This window comes from Camellia sinensis, chromosome 11 (assembly GCF_055761805.1).
Source record: "Camellia sinensis isolate YWXY chromosome 11, ASM5576180v1, whole genome shotgun sequence".
Classification (NCBI taxonomy): Eukaryota; Viridiplantae; Streptophyta; class Magnoliopsida; order Ericales; family Theaceae; genus Camellia; species Camellia sinensis.
This window is the reverse complement of record NC_138971.1, coordinates 23,346,763-23,371,042: the sequence shown is the minus strand read 5'-3', so window position 1 is coordinate 23,371,042 and position 24,280 is coordinate 23,346,763. Positions and strand designations below refer to the sequence as shown.

General features: G+C 36.1%; 1 protein-coding gene across 3 annotated transcripts; it reads right to left on the bottom strand.

Moving 5' to 3' along the window:
• Positions 1 to 21,151: 21,151 nt before the first annotated feature.
• Positions 21,152 to 23,226, bottom strand: LOC114308179 (uncharacterized). 3 transcript variants are annotated; one of them, XM_028253721.2, is made up of 4 exons: positions 22,855 to 23,226; positions 22,582 to 22,713; positions 22,277 to 22,473; positions 21,152 to 21,864 (listed from the first exon to the last, which is right to left on the bottom strand). In XM_028253721.2, exons 1-3 carry the CDS (start codon positions 23,122 to 23,124, stop codon positions 22,282 to 22,284), a joined length of 594 nt encoding a protein of 197 aa, XP_028109522.2. In that variant the 5' UTR covers positions 23,125 to 23,226; the 3' UTR covers positions 21,152 to 21,864; positions 22,277 to 22,281. The 3 variants fall into 3 exon arrangements, with proteins under 3 accessions (XP_028109522.2, XP_082749793.1, XP_028109520.2); XM_082893667.1 differs by having other exon boundaries at positions 21,152 to 21,755; XM_028253719.2 differs by lacking the exon at positions 21,152 to 21,864 and having other exon boundaries at positions 22,164 to 22,473.
• Positions 23,227 to 24,280: the final 1,054 nt, after the last annotated feature.

Here is a 24,280-nt window from a genome sequence, read left to right as displayed (position 1 = left end):
AAGAAAAAAGAGTGTGAGAGAGAGAACCACAGACACGACACAAAACACCCCACAAAGCTATAAACCCAACAACCAATCGAACCAAATAGAACATGAAAATGGGAAAATAAGAGAGGAGAAAACTTACCAAAGAGCAAATCAGTGGGAAGGATGATGAATGGGAGGAGAACCGACCACAATGCAGCCACACGACCAACCCTAGATCGAGAGAATGAAACAGGAAGAGAAAGAAATACCTCGAAGAGTCAAGAGAGGGAGTTAAGTATGAAACAGGTCCGCTCGAGCGTACTGAGTACCGCTCGAGCGTACAACACTGCAAGCAGACTCCCGCTCGAGCGTGAAAAAGACCGCTCGAGCTCAAAAAACCATCTCTCAGAACTGTTAAAACGCGAACAAACTGCTGCAAGAGAGAAAAACACGCTCGAGCGTAAAACATTCCGCTCGAGCGGAACAAAACAAAAACAAACCCCCCTTTTTTTTTTTTTTTTTTTTTTTTTTTTTTTTTTTTTTTTTAAAAACAATCCAATATGCAAAATCACGAGGTGAGACCTGAAACAAAAATAGATGATCAGACTGAGACAAATGAATACTAAGATGAAATAATCCACAATTCATGAATCGTGTGAACTTGCACCTTTTTTTTTTTTTTTTTTTATTGTAAAAAAAAACGACACTAGAAATCATGAGCATAGCAAAAAAAATATAATCAATGATCATAAGCTACAAGAGAATGTACACCTCACAATCCCAGATGAGAGCTCACATAAAAAAGTGTGTGTGTGCAATCCATGAGAGGTCACTGAGCTAGAGTTAATCCTAGTAGTGATCGGATGGCTGGACCTCCATCAAGAGTAACTCAACAATACAGTGAAAAGTCAAACCACTAGGAATCACGGGGTATTTGTTGAGTAAAAGCGGAGGCTCCCCCTCAGTCAAAGAGTCCCTTTTTGTTTCTTTCTTGTGGGCACTCACTGGTGGCTTTCACTCTCAAGAGTATGGAAACCAAACCAGAGAAGAATGAAATCATAAAGGATGGCCTGGTTGGTGCCTCTGAGGTAGCCTTTTCCTAATGCCCGGACTTCAAGGAACTGAGGGAGAAACCGTGGAAGTGAAAACAGATGGTGGATGGTTAAGAGACTCAACATCACCCATGATATGCTAGTATCGGTCAATTCCACAGTAAAAGTACAAGAAACACTGTTAGTGGTCCATAGAGAACTTTGATCACATGTGCGGAAACCCCTGCAACAATTAATCTCAAGGATGTGTACAGAATGAGATCATGAGGTTAATGAGCATGGGCATTCAAAAAGAGCTATGACCAATGAACAATAAGATCTTGTAAGCAGCATGAGTATTGTATAAAAATTTGATGCAAGTAAACAGATATCAATGATAATGAGATTATCACATCCAAGCATTCATAAGGCACAAACATTTACACCTACTCAAGAAACAAGTAACACTCTAGTGATCGAGCATGACACCCAAGGTCTTTCTAAGGAACTCAAACCGAAGAAGATCAAGGGGTTTTGTAAAAATATCAGCTTTTTGATGCTCAGTGGGAATATGCTCAATAACAACAAGGCCCTCTTCCACTAACTCTCGAATAAAATGATGACGAATGTCAATGTGTTTGGTGCGAGAGTGTTGGACAGGATTTTTTGAAATGTTTATGGCACTTGTGTTATCACAGAAAAGAGTAAGAGTGTTCTGTTCTATCCCATAATCATGAAGCATTTGCTTCATCCACAACATTTGAGCACAACAACTCCCTGCAGCAATGTACTCAGCCTCAGCAGTGGAAAGAGAGATGGCATTCTGTTTTTTACTATGCCAAGAAACCAGATTATTCCCAAGGTAAAAACACCCCCCGGATGTACTTTTCCTATCATCAGCACATCCTGCCCAGTCGGCATCAGAAAAACCAGTAATTTCGGCTGTAGTGTCAGTGGAAAACCAAACCCCATACCCCAAAGTCCCATTAACATACTTGATGATGCGTTTTACCGCAAGAAGGTGAGACTCTTTAGGACTGGCTTGGTAACGAGCACAGACACCGACACTGAAAGAAATATCAGGACGACTGGCTGTAAGATACAAAAGACTCCCTATCATACTCCTATAAAGGGTAGGATCAACATCAATACCAGAGGAATCTTTGGAGAGGTGAAGACTGGTGCTCATGGGAGTGCGTGCATGCTTGGAAGACTCAAGACCAAACTTAGACACAAGATTTCTCGCATACTTAGACTGAGACACAAATATACCTGAAGAAGACTGTTTAATCTGAAGACCCAAAAAATAAGACAACTCTCCCATCATGCTCATCTCAAACTCATGTGTCATACAATCCGAAAAATATTTCACAAGATGTTCAGCAGTGGATCCAAACACAATATCATCAACATAAATCTGAGCAACAAGAATATGAGACTTAGTATGTTTCACAAACAAGGTCTTATCCACACTACCCCTTTGAAAATCATTGTCAAGAAGAAATGTAGTAAGTCTATCATACCAAGCTCGAGGGGCTTGTTTCAACCCATACAAAGCCTTGTCTAACTTGTAGACATGATTGGGACATTTAGGGTCCTCAAACCCTTTTGGTTGCTCAACATATGCCTCTTCTCTCAAGTACCCATTCAAAAAGGCACTTTTCACATCCATTTGAAACAATTTAAAGCCAAGAAAACATGCAACACCAAGCAAAATACGAATAGATTCGAGACGTGCAACTGGGGCAAACGTCTCATCATAGTCAACACCCTCTACTTGTGTGTAGCCTTGAGCAACCAACCTAGCTTTGTTCCTAACAACTGTACCATTCTCATCAGATTTATTTTTAAAGATCCACTTGGTACCTATTACATTCATGTCTCTAGGTCTGGGAACTAGAGTCCAAACTTTGTTACGTTCAAATTGACCTAATTCTTCATGCATAGCATTGACCCAACTATCATCTAGCAAGGCCTCTTTAAAATTTTTAGGTTCAATTAAAGAAACATAACACATATGTGATACCTCATCCCGAATCTGTCTTCGGGTTTTCATTCGATCCGAGACACTTCCAATCACCTGTTGAGCTGGATGATTTAGTTTCACCCTAGCTGATGGTTTAAGCTCAGGACTCGCAGTGACCGGGGCAACAGGAGTTATGTCCCTTGGAGCACTCTTTGGACTTGACCTTACCTGTGAAGATGGTTCTGTAACCATTTCTTGTGATGGGTCCACACCTTCTCCTTGATTTTGTGATTCCGTGTCCATGATTGGAGACTCATCATTATCATCCTCATTTGTTGCTGGAGTAGGTGCACCTGTGTCATCTATAACCACATTTATAGATTCCATTAAAGATGAAGTTCGCAGGTTATAGACTCTAAAGGCCCTACTAGTGGTTGAATACCCTAGAAAAATACCTTCATCACTTCGGGAGTCAAATTTGCCCAAAGGCTCTCTATCTTTGAAGATGTAACACTTACTCCCAAAAGTTTTGAAGTATTTTACATTGGGTTTCAACCCCTTCCACAATTCATATGGAGTTTGTAAAGTGCCGGGCCTTAAGTACACGCGATTTATGACATAAACAGCAGTATTTAAGGCTTCAGCCCAAAACTTAGGAGGAAGTTTCTTACTAAGGAGCATGACCCTAGCCATTTCTTGAACAACCCTGTTCTTCCTCTCAACAACTCCATTTTGTTGTGGAGTAATAGGAGCAGAAAATTCATGCTTGATTCCATGCATATCACAAAAATCCGAAAACGAACTATTTTCAAATTCACGACCATGATCCGTTCGGATTCTTATGATACGCCCAATGGAAACACCCTGTTCATTTTGGATTTTAGGGACTAAGGCCTGGAAAGCATCAAACGTATCAGATTTTTCTCTTAAAAAATTTACCCACGAAAATCGAGTAAAATCATCAACAGTTAAAAAAATGTATCTTTTACCTCCGATGCTTTCAGTGCGAGTAGGACCCATTAAATCCATGTGAACTAATTCAAGAGGACGTTTGGTTGTAAAGCTGTTCACTTTTTTATGAGGAGCACGGGTTTGCTTTCCAAGCTGACATGGTCCACACACATGGCTCAAAGTCTTACCTAGTTTAGGTATTCCCCTCACAAGCTCTTTGTTGGCAATCTTAGTTAGGTCATTGAAATTCATGTGACCTAATCTTTGATGCCACAAATCAATGTTACTAATGATGGCAGAGTGACAAGTGAGATCATTAGTTGTAACAATCCCATAGCAGTTATCAGATGTGCGAACCCCATGTAAGACAGTATTTCCTTTTTTATCCAAAATTTCACATTTATTTTTAGAAAACAATACTTCATGATGGGAATCACACATTTGACTAATGCTTAAAAGATTTGCTTTAAGACCATAAACTAATAAAACATTATCTAGCTTGGGAAGACCAGCAACACTTATAGAGCCCTTACCAATGACTCTCGAAGTGCCACCGTCTCCAAAGGTAACAATTCCTCCTTCATATTTTTCAAGGGAGGTGAAGTAGGATTTGTTACCGGACATATGGCGAGAACACCCACTATCAAGATACCACATGTGTGAATCACGTGCTTTTAGAGCAGTGTGAGCAACAAAACAAGTCAAATCCTCTTTTCTAATCCAAACCTTTTTAGTCTTGGTGTTCAGCCTAGACATGTAAGGTTGTCTCCTAACCCAAAAAGTATTAGAATTTCTACCCTTTTGAGACACCTTACCAAATAGTTCAAAACAGTAAGGACGAATGTGGCCATACCTACCACAGTGATGACAGATAAAAACTGGTTTTACCTCCTTTTTGTTGTTTTTACCAGCTTTCAGTAGACGGAGAGAGAGATCAGCCTGGTCTACCTTCAATTTTCCCTTTGCTTGAGTCTTCTTGTCATGTGAAGTAGAGGCCTGTCCCTTGTGTGCTGTTGCATCATAGCCTAACCCGCTTTTGTCGCAACCCATTTGTTGAGACCCGAGGATGTCTTCTAAGGATTTTGAACCTTTGTTCCACATGGCAATAGTGGTTCTAGCAACCTGAAGCTCTTCATCCTTTTGACAGATTATCTCTTCCAATCTGGCTTGTGACAGCTCAAGACTTTCAAGCTTTTCTTCAAATGTGGAATACACCTTCAGAAGTTCATTCCTTTCAGTTTCAGAGGATAGTAATTTTCCACATAAGTCTTGCCTGTCACTCGAGATCTTGACAATATTCTGCTTTGCTGCTACAAGTTCTTCTTTCAGCCTGACATTCTCACTCTCACATGTCTTGAGCTTGAGAGAGAGTCTGTCGTTGAGTTTGGATAAATTCAAAGATTCCTCGTACAGCTTTTCGTAGGCTTGTTGTAGTTCATCGCCATTGATCTCCTCATTATCCTCAGATGTCTCATCATCCTCTTTTTGCTCTTCATTCTCCTTTGCCTCCTCCAATCTTGCAACTAAGACTGAAAAGTCGCTGGATGGTGGTGAATGTGAGTTTCCTCTTTCATGGAATTGGCTCAAAATTTCCCATGCCTCTTTAGCCTTTGTGCAACGAACAACCCGTTGCTGTTCTTCAGCAGAAATTGCTCTACGAATAGTGCTAAGGGCTCTCAGATTGCTCGGACTGTCAACACTTTCTGTATCTTCTTCAATGGCCTGCCAGCCTTCTGGATCAAAGGCTCTCAGAAAAGCCCTCATTCTGATTTTCCAAAACAGGTAGTTACTCCCATCAAAAATAGGAGCATGATGCAAGTTCTGACCACGAGCTAACTCCGCTGGCTTTGGAAGAGTTTGAGTGAAAGTGGACCAAAAAGCCATAAAAGCACTATCCCCGTCTTCTCCAGATTCAGGTTCTTCGGGTTCTTGCTCCGACCCGCTTTCATCATCCCAGGTTACAGTGTAGACTTTCTTTCGATTCTTTTTCGAAGGGCATTCAAGGGCAATGTGACCAAAGCCTTGACACTCATAACACTTGACCCCTGGTCCCCTAACAATCTTTTTTTCAGTAGTTTGAGCAAATTTTGGTGGAACATTTTTGGGTTTGTCATTACTCTTATCTTTTGAAATAGGGGCTCTGAAATTCGGCTTCTTTTTCAAAAAATTTTTAAACTGTTTTGTAAGCATAGCCGTCATCTCAGACTCTAAATCAAATTCAGTCTCCGGAGGTTTTGCAGTCTCATGGGCACTCGTGAAAGCCATATTTTCTTTTTGCTTTTTCTTAGAAATTTGGTGGGCTTCATAAGTCTGCAAATTTCCAACCAATTGATCGAGCTTGAGGGTATCAACATTCTGAGCCTCCTCAATGGCTGTCACCTTTGGTTGGAACCTCTCGGGAAGGGACCTCAAAATTTTTCCAACAACTTTTGCTTCCGGGATTTTCTCACCGAGAGTGAAACAGGAATTCACGATATCACTGAGTTTTGCATAAAATTCATCGAACGTCTCATCGTCACGCATAAAAAGGGTTTCAAAGGCGGACGTGAGACGTTGAAGTTTTGCCCTTTTAACAGAGGTGGTACCTTCGTGAATCGTTTCAAGAATATCCCATGCCTCTTTTGCTATTTCACACGTGCAAATTCGACGGAATTCCTCAGGTGTGACAGAGCAGAAGAGGGAGTTGAGAGCTTTGCTGTTCCAACTCGAATTCTGGTAATCGATTGTGTCCCATTTATCCAGGGGTTTAGGAATATCACTCCCATCAATGGTGATTGTAGGTTCACTCCACCCAAAGATTACGGAGTGCCAAACTTTCTCATCGATGGATTTTAAAAATGCTCTCATACGAGCTTTCCAATAAGAATAGTTTGTACCGTCTAGTAAAGGGGGTCTATGAGTGGAGTTACCTTCACGAATAGAATCCATGATACTAATCACACAAAATCACACTCCTATAGTTTTGAAAAAACAAAGAGTGACCCGCTCTGATACCAATTGAAAATCTAAGTGATTCGTGATTAGATCAAGATTAAAATATTCCAAATCCCAAAAATCCAAAAACACACAATCTAAATCAACAAGCACTTACGAAAGTGATTTAGATTGTTTGTTTTGTCAGATTAAATAATAAATCGACACAAAAGATTTTTACGTGGAAAAAACCACAATTGGACACCTCCAACTGTGATTAAAAAAACCACGGGCGAAACGCCATAAATCAATCCACTACTGAAGTAAAAAGATTACAAAGATATTTTACAAATTACCCAACTTAGTCAATCTGTCTCCGAATCTTCTGTAACTCTTTTTCACGACTTCATCTCGGAACTGATCAATCTTGAAGTTGATTCCACAACCTCACCCACATATAGAATCAAACACCTTTCGAAACTATATGCTAGAATCTTCGGAATCCACCGAAGAGAACTCTCTCTTGAATTTAAAGAAACCAACTCCTTGATGTATGTATTTTAGATCCTGAGTGAAGAACTCTTCTCAAGACATCAAGAAAAACTCTCAAAAATCTCCCAAGCAGACTTTAAACTCAACCCTAGTTTGTTTTGATTCGATCTGGAAAAACCGTGTGCAACAAAACAACGTTAGCAGCTTTAAATAGGAATCTGAATCCGCGATCTCCGCTCGAGCTCAACATAGCCCGCTCGAGCGGACTGAACAAAAACTGCATACGAAGAAACAGAGATGCGCTCGAGCGTAGGAGTTTCCGCTCGAGCGTCAAATCACACCTTCCAGAATCTGTGCTTGCCCTGTCAAACTACTGTGACCTGCTAATCTACGCTCGAGCTCAAGAGTCTCCGCTCGAGCGGACAGTACAAAAACAGAAAAACACAGTTTTGAACCAACATAAGATTTTGTCTCCGGATTTGACAACACAGGGACCTAACAAAATTGAGTTAAACTTATTTTATAAATCGAGATTGGAGTCATTAGTTGAGAAATTACCATGATTTTGAATAAATGGGTTCAAATTAGAAGTGTTTTCATGTTATATAATGACTCTCCATGTTTTCATACGAAAAACACAAAATTTGAAGCTTTGAAAACCATGTTTGAACTTCAAACGCAGTTCTGGAAATTCCAGAATTCATGCTGTCCGCTCGAGCGAGGGAAGCCATGCTCGAGCGTGGAATTCGAGTTCCCAGAAGTTTCTGAAATTTTACAGTCCGCTCGAGCGACAAAAGTGCTGCTCGAGCAAGGACCTTTTTCTTCAGTATTCCGCTCGAGCGGGAATTTCATGTATCCAGTACTTTTACGGATCGAGCAACTACCTTTGTTTTTGGACCCCTCCTCGAGCGTAGGAAGTTGCGCTCGAGCGGATATCCTATTTTCAGCAAAATTTTACCAACTCTTTTAAGTACATATTTGCATCCTCATGCCACTCCTAGCATCCTTAGGCACCTTTTTGGACTCATATAATCATACAATAAGTTAGACACGCACAAAGAGAATGGAATTGAAATGGAATGGAATTTCGCTTATACTTTGTTATGTATTTCATTTAGGTGGACGCCCGAGGCTTAGCGTCACCACAAATCACTGTGAGTAATAACTGTATAAAGATATGTTCAAGTTATTCCTATTTCTGAAAATGCTATTGCTATCGAAATTCATATATAATTGGTTAAATGTTTTATTGAAACTTTATGACGATTGATGGAATGGTTTATTGAAACGTTATTCCTCATATGAATGAAGTTCTATTTTGAAACTATACTTGTGGCATCCTCTAATAGGCCCCTGCCCGAGGGAAATTAATACCGTGGCTTATTGCTTGATAGGCCCTAGCCTGTGGGAAATTAATACCGTGGCCCATTGCTTAAGAGGCCCTTTGCCTGGGGGAAATTAATATCGTGGCTCATTGCTTGATAGGCCCTTACCCGGGGGAAATTAATGTCGTGGCCTATTGTTTAATAGGCCCTTGCCTAGGGAAAACAATACCATGGCCCATTGATAAAGAGACCCTTGCCTAGGGGAATTAATACCATGGCCCATTGGCCCTCGCCCGAGGGAAACAATATCGTGGCCCATTGGATAACTGAAACACATAGATCTCTGCTGTTAGACCTTAATGGTCACATTGGATATGATATATATTGCTCGACCAATGTGGTCCCATTGATTGACCCTCGAGGTCCCATTGTTATTGATACATTGTTACCCTATTGGATGTACCACTTAAATTGTCACTGAATGAGAAATTGTTATTGGAACAACACGAATCATTGTGAATTAATGATAACTGTAATGTTGTGGAACTTCATTCATATAACCTCTTTATTTTGTTATTACTCATTGGGCTATAGCTTATTATTTATTTATATATGTAATTGTAGGTGGGCAAACTGAACATCAAAATTAGATAGCCTCGAGTTTACCCGGGTCAGCCTTTTGTGGAGCGTCCAAGTGAAGTAATTAGGTTTGGTTTGAGCGATACTTGTCGAACCCCTTTTGTGTGGTTTAATGGTTTTGTATTTGTACATAGTTGGGGTTGTAATTTTGTGAGACATGAAATTGTACTTATGTTGGATGTATCTTTGAATCAAACTTCGCTTAACATAATTGCTCTCCTCATATATTGTCATGACTCAATCTCGGCAAGGCAACCCCCACCAAGAGGGTGCACTCCAATGCTATAACACATGTACACAATAATCACCTGTATAATTCTTATATCACATCACCAATAGTGCATAAGACTCTTCGATTAGCCAACATATATGAGATGATCCATTCAAAGACAAAATATCATCATGCTACTAAGATAGTTCCCATGCACCACTACCCCCCAAAATAAATCATACTATTCGTGAATCCATCAATACATCCAACTTCACAAGCAAATATTTAAAATCAACCTACTTCATAAAACAAAGGATAAAACTACATCCTAGAGTGGCCCTAAGCAAAACCTCAACTACCAGATGTTCACATTTGATCCTCCAAAAACTCTAATCTTCCAAATTGAGGCGAGCCATACAAAAGTCTAGGAATTTGAAAAAAATTAATTAAAAAAAATGAGCTAGAGCCTAATGAGTATACCAATTCCATGGAGTTTTAAAGCTTTCTCCTTCCAATTAGGTTCAAAATAAGATAATAAACACAAGAGCTTAATTGGACTGAAATTTATAAAAATTGAGAAAATTTTGCATAACCGTTATCAAGATTTTTCCAAAGAATCTCATAATGCAGGAAAAATACATTTGAATAAGGAAGGTAAACAAAAATACAACTTTTCAATACCTTAAGATTTCATGTCCATCATACGAACCACTACATAGCCTTAGGGTCGCATTACCTCGCGACTTAGGTGGCGGCGGTACCATTACCCAAAACATAACCATAGGAACATAACTCATGTCATCATAGTACTTCAATTCTCATTTCAATGTTTCGGTCTGTAGGACCCCTTATGTACAACGACCCTTATGGTCCTTAAAACATTTCGATCCCCAGGACCCCAAAGCATTTTGGCCTTTGTGGCCCCAAAGGCTATATTCGGTTATATGATTAATAAAAATAAATACTCTCGCATGACGTTTCATTGTCATTTAATCATCATCATCATAAACTTTGAAGGACTCAACTTAAATAAATTCTCATAAAAAAAATTAGGGCTTTATTATACAAATGAAATCATATATTTATTTAAGCTCAACATTTGACCTCAATAAATTTATAGATTTTCTGCTTATACATATATCATGATAAAATGTGTTACTTCCTTTAATTCAAAAAAAAATATTTTCAAACTTTGTATTAAAGATAGAGATAAGGTAAATTTTCATGATAAGTATACTCACCTCCAAAAATAGCAAAAACGTATATTTGAAACTCTACGAATTAATTCCCAAGAGGTGTAGAGACGCCTTCCTCCAATCCTAACAATTAGTAAATAGGATCTAAAATTAAGAAAAACTTTCAATGAAAATTACAACATCTACAAAATTGATCCTAAATAAGACATGCTATGGAATGACAAGCTAAAGAACTCCTCTAACTTCAAGTCACCCAAACAAACTTCTTATCCAATCTCCACAACACCCATCCTTTGTACATTTTTGAGCTATTAACCTTTTTAAATATCCAACTAATTTATATGCACAATACCACCATCAATTAAACCCCAAAAGTCAAAAATCAACATTTTCATAAACTCAACAACTTAGGTAAAACCATTTCAATCATTAATAAAATTCCTCCAAAATCGTTTATAGAACATAGAGATACCCAATCCACCATTTTTCAAATCAATTTCAACATGTAAATTTCCTAACACCAAAATCTCCAAATTTTGCATTACATTCAAACCTAGATTAACCCAAATCTCAATCTCCAAAACAACCATCAAATTGATTATTAAACCCATAATTTCATGAATATAATAATTCCAACGCTCTTCTTTCTTTGTTTTATAAAACACAAATTAAAGCTATAAAGCCCTTTAAAAAATATTTACATGTAAGAAATTAAATCAAAATCAAACTAATTTTTTATTCTCAAATATAAATTATAATTTATTCCCAAATTGTCCAAATTTAGATTTAATTCATGTTCTTTATATCAAACCGACAAATCTTTAAAATATGAATTAAACTTTCAAAATTCTTGAAAACTTCATGATGTATGTAAAAATAGAACCAAATTTCATTATCAATAGCAAAAATCAAACTTAACTATGAATTACACAAATCAATTTCTTAGATAACTTAATTCTTAATCAAAAACTTAATTTATGATCATAGATGTTCCAAAATGTGTTTAAATTGAATAAAACTTTTAAATTCAATTACATTCATGGATTAAACAAATTTCTAGTTTTCATAATAAAATCAAAACTTCCTTTAATTCCAAAATCAACTCTCAAATTTCATGAACTCATTATTTTTATAACTTTTTCTTCAAAGTCATTTATATACTTCATTGCATGGATCCAATCTTCAAACATTTCTTGTTGCATGTAATTTATAGAACTCAATTTAAGAATGATTCTCAAAATTGAATCCAAATTTAACAAATTTAAGGAATCATAACTCATATTCTTCAACCTAACTTGATTTTATATACAAAGCCCAATTCCTATCAATTTATATAATTAATCTTCAAATCTTCATTTTTAATCCTCTCAAAATCCATCTTGAATCAATTTGTGTCTAGATTATTTAAACTATACTAGAAAGATGATGAAATTTCTTACCTTAAGATGATTTTTCCACAATTTTTTTAGCTTGAATTTTAGTATCTCACAAAACCCTCTTCTCCTTTATTCTTCCTTCAATTCTCAAGCCTTGAGTTCCTTCTCTCTCTCTCTCTCTCTCTCTCTCTCTCTCTCTCTCTCTCTCTCTCTCTCTCTCTCTCTCTCTCTCTCTCTCTCTCTGCCTTTCTCTCTTTACGGCTCAAATTCACTCTTCGTGGATGTTAAAAAATGAATTCAACGGGCTCTATCTAATACAACGTATATAAAATGAATAGACACAGACACACAGCCTTCTTTTCACACCCAGATTTTCTCAACACACACACCACATACACACCCAATTCTAGATTATTCTACAATTTAATGTATGATCAAAATTAATTTAATTACGCAACAATTAGTCTTAATAAATCTTGATTAACACATAATTAAATCAACCATGACAAATCACAAATCTCACTTAATTTAATTAGTCTAATTTAACTTCCTTTGGAGTCCAATTAATTATATTTTAATTATATTTAATTTAATCAGATTTTTAATCAAACTTCCAAAGGCTCCAAATATTAATTAAACTTATTGTCATCATCAATTTTGATTTCTCAAATCAGTTGGGCCTTCAATTTCTGATCAGACTCCAAATTTCTGTCAATTAAATTATATATTCAAATTAGACACCCCATAAGCAAATTTAATTCGTAATAATCATAATTCTCAATCTTCATAATTTAATTAACTTAATTAACTTCAATTCGGACCTAATTAATCGAATCTCAATTTTACTAAACTGAATCGGATATTTAATTAAACTCCCAAATGGATCTGTAATTAAAATTAAATTGATTCAACTTCTTAATTTTACTTCCTTAAGCCATTTGGACCCTTAATTCCAAATTTCAAAATAAATCTTTAATAGAATCATATATGAATCAGATTTCATAATTCTCATAAATCCCAAATTAAATTAGGATAATGATTAATTAAAATGTCAAATCTCCTTAATTAACCAAATAAAATATTATACATGACGGGGTTATCACATATATGCACGGCTCAATAGATGAATTCTATAACATTTTAGACTTTCGCTAAGCCCCGTAGTTGGTATTAAAGGTTTATTTATATGGAGGCCGTAGGTAATCTACGATTACTGGCCAGTCATGACGCTAAACCTATAGGGGCAGGTATTGGGCTGTGACATTAACATAGTTACGCTGGACTCCTTTAATCTTTTAATTTATATAATAATTGGCTCTATTTTTATAAAAAAATTCGTTAGTCATATTAATAAAAATAATAATTTTGTCATCTCTTTTACGTTGATATATATATTTTACATTGTATATCGTTGTGTTGTACCTTCAAACCATCTCTATTAATTTTGATCTTATTAATTTTTTTAAAAGAGAAATTTGTATAATTATATCAAAATTATAAAAATCACTATATTCTTTCCAAATTTCATGTTAGTTTGATGTAACTCACCCTTAAAAAAAAGTGTCGAGATCATTTCCACTGTTGGAAATCCATTGACGCAATGGTAGATTGGGAGTCCAGTGTTGTCCTCACAAAACAATAACAACAACAACAATTTAAAGATTTGAGCACTCTGGATTCCAGTGGCATTACATACCCAACCATAAACTCATTGACTATTTCTTCAACACCAGTCGATTTGGACACTTCAGCGAAATAGGCTTCTTGTTTTTTTTTTTTTTTGATAAATTACATTTTTCTTCCTTACCGTTTTACCAATTTCTCACTTTGGCCCTTTAAGTTTGATTTTTTCCACTTTTGCCCCGTCATGTTTACAATCATTTTCACTTTGGCCTTTTTAAGTTTGATTTTTCCTACTTTGATCCTTCACGTTTGCAATCTTTCAAACTTTTCCTAGACTAACTTCTATCCAAAAAACTAACAGAATCTACCACATCACCAACATATTAGCTCCATGATGCAAAAAATTCACTAAATATGTAAAAATGAAAAATAGAAAACAAAAAAAATTAGTCTTTAGTGAACTTTTTTTTTTTTTTTTAAATTTATTTATAAACATTATTACATTATAGATACATCTAAATTAGATGCACCTCAAAAAATAAAAATAAATTTAATTAAAAAAAGAAAAAAGTTTACTAAAGATGGAATAAAAAATGAAAATATACTGACTCAAACACTTGTATTATCAATTCTAAAATAAAAAGTTTACTATCTTTTTTTTTCGTCTTTAGTGAATTTTTTTCTTTTTTTAGTTAAATTTGTTTTTATTTTTTAGGTGCATCTAAGCTAGATGCATCTATAATGTAATAATGTTTATGAATAAATTTGAAAAAAAATTCACTAAAGACTAAAAACAAATTTCAATTTTTTTTTGTTTCTATTTGTTATTTTTTGCATCTTTAGTGAAATTTTTTACATCACACATAGAACTGATGTGTTAGTGATGTGACAGATTCTATTAGTTTTTTAGATGGAAAATAGTCTAGAAGTAAAGTGGGAAGGGTTTCAAACATAAAGAGCCAAAATGGAAAGAATTGCAAACAAAGTAAAAAAATTAAACTTAAATGGTCAAAATAGAAAGAACTGCAAACATGAAGTGTCAAAGTTGGAATAATTGCAAATATGAAAGGCTAAAGTGAGAGAAATTAAACTTAAAAGGCCAAAGTGAAACATAGATAAAGTTTTAGGGAGACGAAGTGTAATTTATCCTTTCTTTTTTTTTTTTCCCCCTAAACCATTCGAGGAACTTGTCATTAAACAATCCTTACTTTTTTTATTCCACTAGTTGGCCCCATGCAGTTATAATGACACAACTTATTTATTTTGGGCAAATTTCACCTTACTTATGTTTTAGCTCATTTGTGAATTACCTCACTCTCATTTAAAAAAAATCACATAGCGGCTTTGTAGGTTGTGAAATGAATTGCACCGTTTGGCTTGATAATAATTTGATGAGAAAGACTAAGACACCCCTGTATATAAGTAACCTAAGTATGTGAACTACGAATATTTTCGCCATTTGTTGGGAAGACAAAATGCACTATAACCCCTTATACGTTATTCCATGCCTGATTTACCCCCTTAAAATTTAAAAATGAGCACATAATCACCTTATGTTTGGCACATGTTTTATGTTTGCTATTAAGTTTGACAGAATATTTAATGGTGCACATTAGTCCACAAAACACAAGAGGCTTTGTGGTTATTTCCAAATCAAATTTGCCCTAGTTATTTTTGTTTTTAATACTTTCTTCCTTTGGTTTCCTAATATCAGTTCAGGATATTGTTCAACATGCAGTGGTCATTTACTTTTCTTCTTTCTATATGGGATACCCGGTCAAGAACAATAAAACTTCAAATACAACTCTTTCAACACTAGCAGAAATATAAAACATCCCTATTTTCTTGATCAACTGTGGATAGACAAAAAAAAAAAAAAAAAAAACTGTCCTGTGAGTGACTCATAAAATGTGTTCACTTGACATCTCAAAAAACTTTTTATGTGATGATTTGCAATTTTGCAATTTGGATGCATATCCAAGGAGGCATAGAATTAATGTTGATCTGTGTATCCACCAAAAAAGGAAAAAAATTATTTAGAAGAAAAATATTAGAAGTTCCAACTAAACTCAGCATTGTTGAAACAGACGAAAAGAAGAAAGACAAAAAACAATTTGAAGTTGCAATGTGTAATTTAAATGCATACAATTGAAGTCCCTCCTCCCTACTATTATTGATCCAGCCCAATCAGACATTGTTTGTGGAAGAAGAATTGAGGGCAATCTTTGAGCTCAATTCATATTCTACACACATATTTCTATCCCAGAAATGTATTGAATCGATCAATTACCACACAATTCCATTAGCACCACAACCAATAGGCATAATCGGTGGCCAGCACTTTGCCATGAACTGGAAGAGATTACCCAAATATGTTGTATACAAATGTTCAATGAAATGGCCAGAGTGAGTCGAAACAGCCAAAAAATCCAGTAATGTACTGCCGTTTGTGTTAGCAGTAGCCATTGTCTCTCTCTCTTCCAAAACTGAAGAAGTGAAGCTTCTAAAAAATCTCACTAAGTTCTCTATGCTGTGAATATTTTTGTATTTTTATATACATAAACTACCTTTCTACGGTAAGGTCGCTCTCTGCATATCTCAAGAAAGGGAATATTTTGAATTTAATAATGGAGGTAAATTCACAAAATTTTCCAAAAAATGGCAATAACATCAATTTAGGCCAATGCTATGAATCCCGTACAGACTGTGGTACTGTTTTTTCTATTGGTGCCGTACGTATCACTACAGTTATCTTTTCTTCAAACCATTTTGGATTTATCACTATAGATTTTAAGGCCAAATTTGACATCCTCCAAAAAATTCAAAAAGTCACTATCCTATTTAAGTCACTATCATATTTAAGTCAAATCATCTTATTTAAGTCATATCACCTCTCTAACACATCACTTCAAACCCAACCCAAATCCAACCCATATTTCATAAAAAGTCAAAAAGTACACTTATTTAGTCTTCCCAAACTTTGCCTAAATTTCAATAGTGCTGGGAACCCCAGTGGGGGGTGACCCCGGCACCCCCACCTCCACGTGGGGGGTTGTGAGAGCAAGACAAAAAAAAAAAAAAATTTAAGCCAATCAAAAAACAGTGAGGGTGGTGGGGGTCACCCCCACTGGGGATCTAAGGCATTTTTGTTTAAATTTTATTACAAAAACATATATATTTATGTATAAATGCGATACTTTTTAAAAGTAATTTATATGCTGAAGAAAATGTAACACTTTTACCATCTGATCATTATTTTAGAAATTCTCATAGTATTTTAAATCTTTTGTTTGTTGGGAAAGAAAACACCCAAGAGATGATCATGCACCACAATTAAACCTTTTTGTTTAAAACATATTTCAAAGGGTACAACACACTTGAATAAAACTAGTCTCGATACTTGCCACTAGTTTTCCTAGTCCCAAAGTTCTTCCCAAGATGTGAAAACAAGTCCAAACCCAAATGATATTCATTCTCTCTCTACATGTATCTAGGGATAAAAAACACGAACACTTCTAAAAAGGTGGATTGTCTATGTCGGACACCGACACTTGTCAAACACTTTCTAACATGTATCGGACACTCATCCAAACATGTCCTAATATTTTTTATTTTTTTCATATCCCGACATTCTTCAGACACTTGGGGACACACGTGTTCATCACTGGGACACACGTGTTCATCACTTGCACACATATGAAACTAATCATAAGTTCGAACAAAGCAACCTATGTTGATAAAATAAAAGAATGTAGATTTACAAAAACTAGTATCATGTTGCAAGTTTTTATCATCTTTGAATGAAAAATTCATATATATATATATATATGTATGACATAATAAATACATAAAACTATATATTTTGTGTGTGTTCCTCACATGTAGTATCCTTCATTTTTTTAAAGTTGTTGTGTATGTGTGCTCGTGTCATGTCGCGTGTCCAAGTCTATGCTTCTTAGATCTAGGGAATATAGAGAACACAAAAACAAATAGTCAATGTAAGCTTGGACGCTAATGGTGTGGCATGTTATAGCTTGACCTTTCAATATAGATTCACAGTCGTTGGCAATGGATAGCTATTGGCTCGCTATCACTTCCCAATTCTTAGAGCTGCTTTGTAAGAACTATGAATATAACATGTATGTACTAGGAGGAACAGGTACAAAATGGTACAGCCCAAAAATGCTAAAAATTGTCGAGATGGCTAAAACAATCCAATAACTTAGCTGACACTGAATCAAAGGTCTTCTATACCATTTTTCTATTTAAACGGTACATTTTGGATAGTCCCGTCTGGTACAATACAAGATTCACAACCTTGGATAAGGTTGATGAATCGCTAACCATAAAGGCTCATAGTTTTAACTTTTAAGCAATAGTGTGATGAAGTTGTGCGGAGTTATTTAAAATATTGACTATACATATTTATCCATAAACAATATGTAAGTAGAAGTTGTTCAAATAATGTGACCAATGTTTGTGTTAGCATTAGCCATTGTCTCTCTCTTCCAAAACTGAAGAAGTGAAGCTTCTAAAAACTCTATCACTAAGTTCTCTATGCTTTGAAAATTTTTATATGTATATATACATAAACGACCTTTCTACAGTAAGGTGGCTCTCTACATATCAAGAAGAAAGGGAATGTTTTGATTTTAATAATGGAGGTAAATTCACAAAATTTTACAAAAAATGGCAATAACATCAACTGAGGTCAATGCTATGAATCCTGTACTAACCGCAGTACTGTTTTTACTATTGGTGCCGTACCCATCGCTACAGTTATCTTTTCCTGACATTAACACCATTTTGGATTCATCACTATATTTTTAAAATTTTATTATAAAAACATATATGATTATGTATGAATACGACACTTTTTAAATGTAATTTGTATGCTGAAGAAAATGTAACACTTTTACCATCAGGTCATTATTCTTTTAATCATTCTTTTAGAAATTTTCATAATATTTTAAATCTTTTGTTTGTTGGGCATGCAAACACCCCAAGAGATGATCATGCACCACAATTAAACCTTTTCTTAAAACATATTTTAAAGGGTACAACACACTTGAATAAAACACATCTCAATACTTCCAACTTTCATAGTCCCAAAGTTCTTCCCAAGATGTTAAAACATGTCCAAACCCAAATAATATTCATTCTCTCTCTAAATGTATCTAGGACTAAGAAGCGCACACACTTCTAAGAAGGTGGCGTGTCAATGTCAGACACTGACACTCATCAGACACTTTCCAACATGTATCGAACACTCATCCAAACGTGTCGTAATATTTTTAAATATTTTCAGATCTGGACATTCTTCGAGCACTTGGGAGACACACGTGTTCATCACTTGGACACACATGAAACTACTCATAAGTTCGAACAAAGCAACCTATGGTAATAAAATAAAATAATGCAAATTTATAAAAATTAGCATTATTTTGCAATTTTTTATTATCTTTAAATGACATATTCATATATTATGACATAAAAAATATATAAAAAAAAAAATTTTTTTGTGTGCGCTCCCCGCATGTCGTGTCCTATAGTTTTTGAAAGTTGTGTATGTGTGTTCATGTCATGTCATATCGCATATGTCCATATCTGTGCTTCTTAGATCTAGGGTATATAGAGAACACAAACACAAAAAGCCAATGTAAGCTTCGATGCTAATGGTGTGGCATGTTACAGCTTGACCTTACAGTATAGATTCACAGTAGTTGGCAATGGATAGCTACTGGCATTGCTATCACCTCTCAATTCTTAAGAGCTGCTTTGTAAGAACTATGAAAATAACATGCACCAGAAGGAACAGGCACAAAATGGTACAGTTGGAAACCGCTAAAAATTATTGAGATGGCTAAAACAAACAATCCAATAACTTAACTGACACTGAATCAAAGGTTTTCTATACGATTTTTCTAGTTAAACGGTACATTTTGGTTAGTATCATTTGGTACAATACAAGATTCACGACCTTGGTTAAGGTTGCTGAATCGCTAACCATAACAGCTCATAGTTTTAACTTTTAAGCAATCATGTGATAAAGTTGTGGGGAGTTATTTAAAATATTGAGTTTACATATTTACCTGTCAACAATATGCAAGTATCAGTTGTTCAAATAATATATAATTGAATTATTTATTATTTATTTATTTATTTTGATAATTTGGGAAAAACAAAAATCTACGGGTGTGTTTGGTAACGTTTACGTTTTCAGTTTATATTTACAAAAATTTTATAAATTGGTTTTTGTTTATTTTTTGTTTATTTTTAGAAAAACACAAACTACAAACGCGTTTGGTAATTGACAAAATGTTTAAAAAATTTTAAAAATATAAAAAAGAGTGAGAAATGGCAAGTGGTGGCAAGTGGCAGCGGAAGACGGTGGTGGAAAGTAGTGACGGTGGGTGGTGGGTAGCTGGTGGTGGCGGGTGGGTGGTGGTGGTGGGTGGGTGGGTGACGGCGACGGGTGGTGGGTGGTAGCTAGTGGGTGGTGGTGGTGGCGGTGGCGGGTGGTGGTGGTTTGTGGGTGGGTGACAGTGGTGGGTGGTAGCGAGTGGGTGGTGCTGGCGGGTGATAGGTGGTGCTGGCGGGTGGGTGGTGGATGGCAGGTGGTGGTGGGTGGTGGCGGGTGGTGGCAGGTGGTGGTGGTGGTGGTGGGTAGGTGGGTGACTGTGCCGGGTGGTAGGTGGTAGCGAGTGGGTGGTAGTGGTGGTGGTGAGTGGTAGGTGGTGGTGGCAGGTGGGTGGCGGGTGGTGGTGACGGGTGGATGGCAGATGGGTAGTGGTGGCAGGTAGGTGGTGAGTGGTGGTGGCAAGTAGGTGGCAGGCGGTGGTGGTGGGCGGTGGATGGTAGTGGCGGGTGGTGGCGGGTGGATGGCAGGTAGGTGGTGGGTGGTGGTGGCGAGGGGTGGCAGGTGGGTGGTGGCCGGTAAGTGGCTGGTGGTGGCAGGTGGTGGTGGGGGGTGGGTGGTGGTGGCGAGTGGGTGGCAGGTAGGTGGTGGCCGGTGTGTGGGTGGCGGATGGTGATGGCAAGTGGGTGGTGAGTGGTGGTGGCAAGTGTTGGTGGGAGGTGGGTGGTGGTGGCGGAAGACGGTGGTGGAAATTGGTGGCGGGTGGTGACTAGTGTTGGGTGGTAAAAAAAAAAAACTGAAAACTCAAAATGGAAACACATTTTTTGTGTTTTCATTTTTTGGCCAAATTTATAAACTGAGACCACTGATTTATAAATCAAAAATTTTACCAAACAAGTTTTTATTTGAGTTTTTAAAATTTTTGTAAATATAAACAGAAAACTGAAAACGTAAGTGTTACCAAACGGCAAATTGGTGTTCCCCTCTAAATATTAGTATAAATAAATTAATTAATAATGCTTTCGACACAAAAGTAAACCCATTGTCTTTATCAATAAAATTAAAGAAAAAAATCCCACCAGATTTAAAATTAATAGACTCTCTAATCTCAAATTAACCACTATTTATTCAGATTTCATGTTAGTAGATAGGCAAGACCACATTAAGATTGGAAAACAAATCCTTCGTAACACCAATACCCTTTATGGTCTTAAAGTCATATTACATTGTCCTGTATGCTTGTTTTGTGCAGCTTGTTGGTGTAACTGTAAGCGTGGTGAGAGGGAAAACTCAGATGAAAAGGATAGAAAAGGCTACAAGTAGGCAAGTGACTTTATCTAAACGCAGAAGTGGGCTTCTCAAGAAGGCCTTTGAGTTATCAGTCCTTTGTGATGCTGAAGTTGCACTCATCATCTTCTCTCCAAAAGGGAGGCTCTATGAGTTCTCAAATTCCAGGGCAGCTGCTATGGGTGGTTCTACTGTTTTATGGGATATTTTCTGCAGTAATCTGCTGATAGCATTATGGCATTATCTCTGTGCTAAGGTCTGATTTGGTGTATGATCAGATTGGGATCTGTCTCTTTTTGGTGTTGTGTCGTGTTTTTGGTCTTCTTTCTCTTCTTGGTCTTTCTTCCTGTCGGGTTTGGTCCCTCACCAAACTCCTGGGGTTGAGCTTGTAGATGATTGAGCTCTCTTCTCGGTGCCAACCTAGTTGGGATTGGGTTAGTTTGGTATGATGCTTGTTACTCTTCCTCTCCTTTATTTGATGTAATCTCCTTTTTTGTTCGGTTTTTTCATCAATAAAGGTTCTTTTTTGCTGATAAAAAAAAAATAGTCAAATAGGCATATGGTGATAGGGTAGGGCGGGGCTGGATGTGACAGGGGAGAGAGGATAGAGTGAAAACACATTTTCAAAACAAATGAAACACCTTATTTTTTGTTTTTTTACAAATTTTGAAAATTTTAAAACTATATAGATACAAGAATGTTTGAAGAAATCCACCCCTTGTAAGCTTCAAATGGGGAAACATTAGTACCGGGCTTCCGCAAATACTTACTAAACATCATTAAATAAGCATAGGACAAATATACCACTAAAGCAAACAAAACTAGATATCAACAAGGAAAATACTTGATATAAAATCAAAATAAAAGGCAATAGAGAAGGCAAAGCAAGCTGCCAAACCAATAAACGTCATTACTTAGGTACTAATCATATTAGGTGTTACCATGATTAGGTGCTGGCTTTCAGCCTAGAAATGAGTACATCAGTGTGGCCGATCCCACCCCAGACACAAGCTTGAAATTCCATAGTACCATCATCAACAGCATTGGCATCCTTGACGTCAAACGTAATATAATACCTACTCCCAGCACAAATTGTCCTGTTTGCCTTGACAATCTTCACAAACTCCAGATTCCTACCCTGCACACATATATTTTCCAATATATATATATATGAACAACAACAAAGGCTAATTAAAGGCATAACAAAACAAAACTATATAATTGAATAAAGAAATAAGTAATACACCTCTTTCTCATTGAATTGCTTAAGAGCTAATTCCGAAAAAGTTTTGAGTTTGTTGGCAATCTCATCGAGGTTAAAAACCGGCATTGTTGTACCGAACGCAAAGGAGCGTGGGAAGTACATGACATCAAAACCCTGTATATGTATTTGTATTGTAAGCCCAGAATTATAACAATTACAATAATAATAATAATAATATGGTAAATAGGATTTCGAAGAAAATAGAGATAAATGAAAAAGGGAAGTATTAAGAGAAGCTAGAAAAGATATACATACATCACTTTGGGTTAACTGTCTATCATACTCTTGCAATTCCTTATCAGTAAACTCATGCATTCCATCACTATCATCTTCCACATCTGAATCATCATCATAGTTATAGAATACAATTTCAGATCTAGGGTCTTCTTTTTCTTCTTTTGCTGATGAACATGGCAGTGGTGGTGGTGAGGAAGCATAACCCTCGTACCTTTGCTTCTTAGCAGGAGAAGCAGACACAATCTCCCATTTGGAATCGTTCCTTTCGATGCACAGATCGGAAGCCATACCTTCCTTCCCACCTTCCCGCAGAGAACGACAATGAAAACCTAGAAAACAGACGAAGAAAATTTAACCACTTTATTTGGGGATCCTGCTGAATAATTTGAACAGTTTATACGGTAGGGCTACAATATTTATATAAAAAATTAAATTAATTAGAAATTAATAATTCCATGATCAAACTTAAATTGTTTTAAAAAAAAAAATTATCAATATTATTTTAACTGTTTATTTTTTAAAAAATAAATGGTTGTGTTTGGTGGACTTTTGGAAATTTAATTTCATACCTTGGTTTGAGTGTTGTGTTTAGTTATAATTTTCAAACATTGATTTCATATCTACTTTTGAAACACATGTTTAGCCAGTCATTTGGTTGATTGGAACAGTTTAGTTTTTTTTTTTTATTTTAAATAAAAAAATATTTTTGAATTTTTTTTTTATAAATTTTTATAAGCTTTGAATAGAATTTTCGGTTGTGTATTTGGTTATGAATTGTAAGTTTTTTAATCAAAATGTGTCACATCAAAAATTTTAAACTCAATTCAAAACCTAAATCGAACTCGTAGAGCACATCCATAGCAGAGAAAAATGAGTATCCTTGGGTATGTATCGGCAATTTCAACGAAATTAGGTTGATAGAAGAAAAAGAGAGTGGGGCTGAGTGTCGCATGAGTCAGCTTCAATTTTTTTCTAAATTACTGTCTGATTGTGCCTTAATGGATTTGGAGTTCAAAGGGGCTCTCTTTACTTGGACAAATAATCAAAGAGGGGAAGGTAATGTCCGGGAACATCTGGATAGAGCAGTTGCTACTGTTGATTGGAGGGCCTTATTTCCATATGCTCAAGTCTTTCATGAAATTCAATTCGGGTCTGATCATTGTCCCTTGGTTCTAAATTGCTGTGTTCTTCTAAAGAAAATCCCCAGGATGTTTAAATTTGAATCAATGTGGTCCACAAGTCCTTCATGTGTGGATGTGATTAAATTGAATTGGGGCGTCAGCCAAGGTGGTTCTCCTATGTTTAAATTAGTAAAAAAACTTCAAGCTTGTCGGGATGGGCTAAGAGTATGGAGCAAAGAACATTTTGGGAATAATAAAATTCAGATCACCCGTCTTAAGTCGGAGTTGGCTGCTCTTCAAATCCTACCTGTTTCCGATGATAT

Bases quoted from the DNA above. Each gene is read 5' to 3' on its own strand.
- LOC114308179 (XM_028253721.2), bottom strand. From the start codon at position 23,124: ATGGCTTCCGATCTGTGCATCGAAAGGAACGATTCCAAATGGGAGATT. The intron at 22,714-22,854 runs GTATGTATATCT...ATACATATACAG, and splicing joins GACAGTTAACCCAAAGTGAT to GGTTTTGATGTCATGTACTT. The intron at 22,474-22,581 runs GTGTATTACTTA...ATATGTGTGCAG, and splicing joins AGCAATTCAATGAGAAAGAG to GGTAGGAATCTGGAGTTTGT.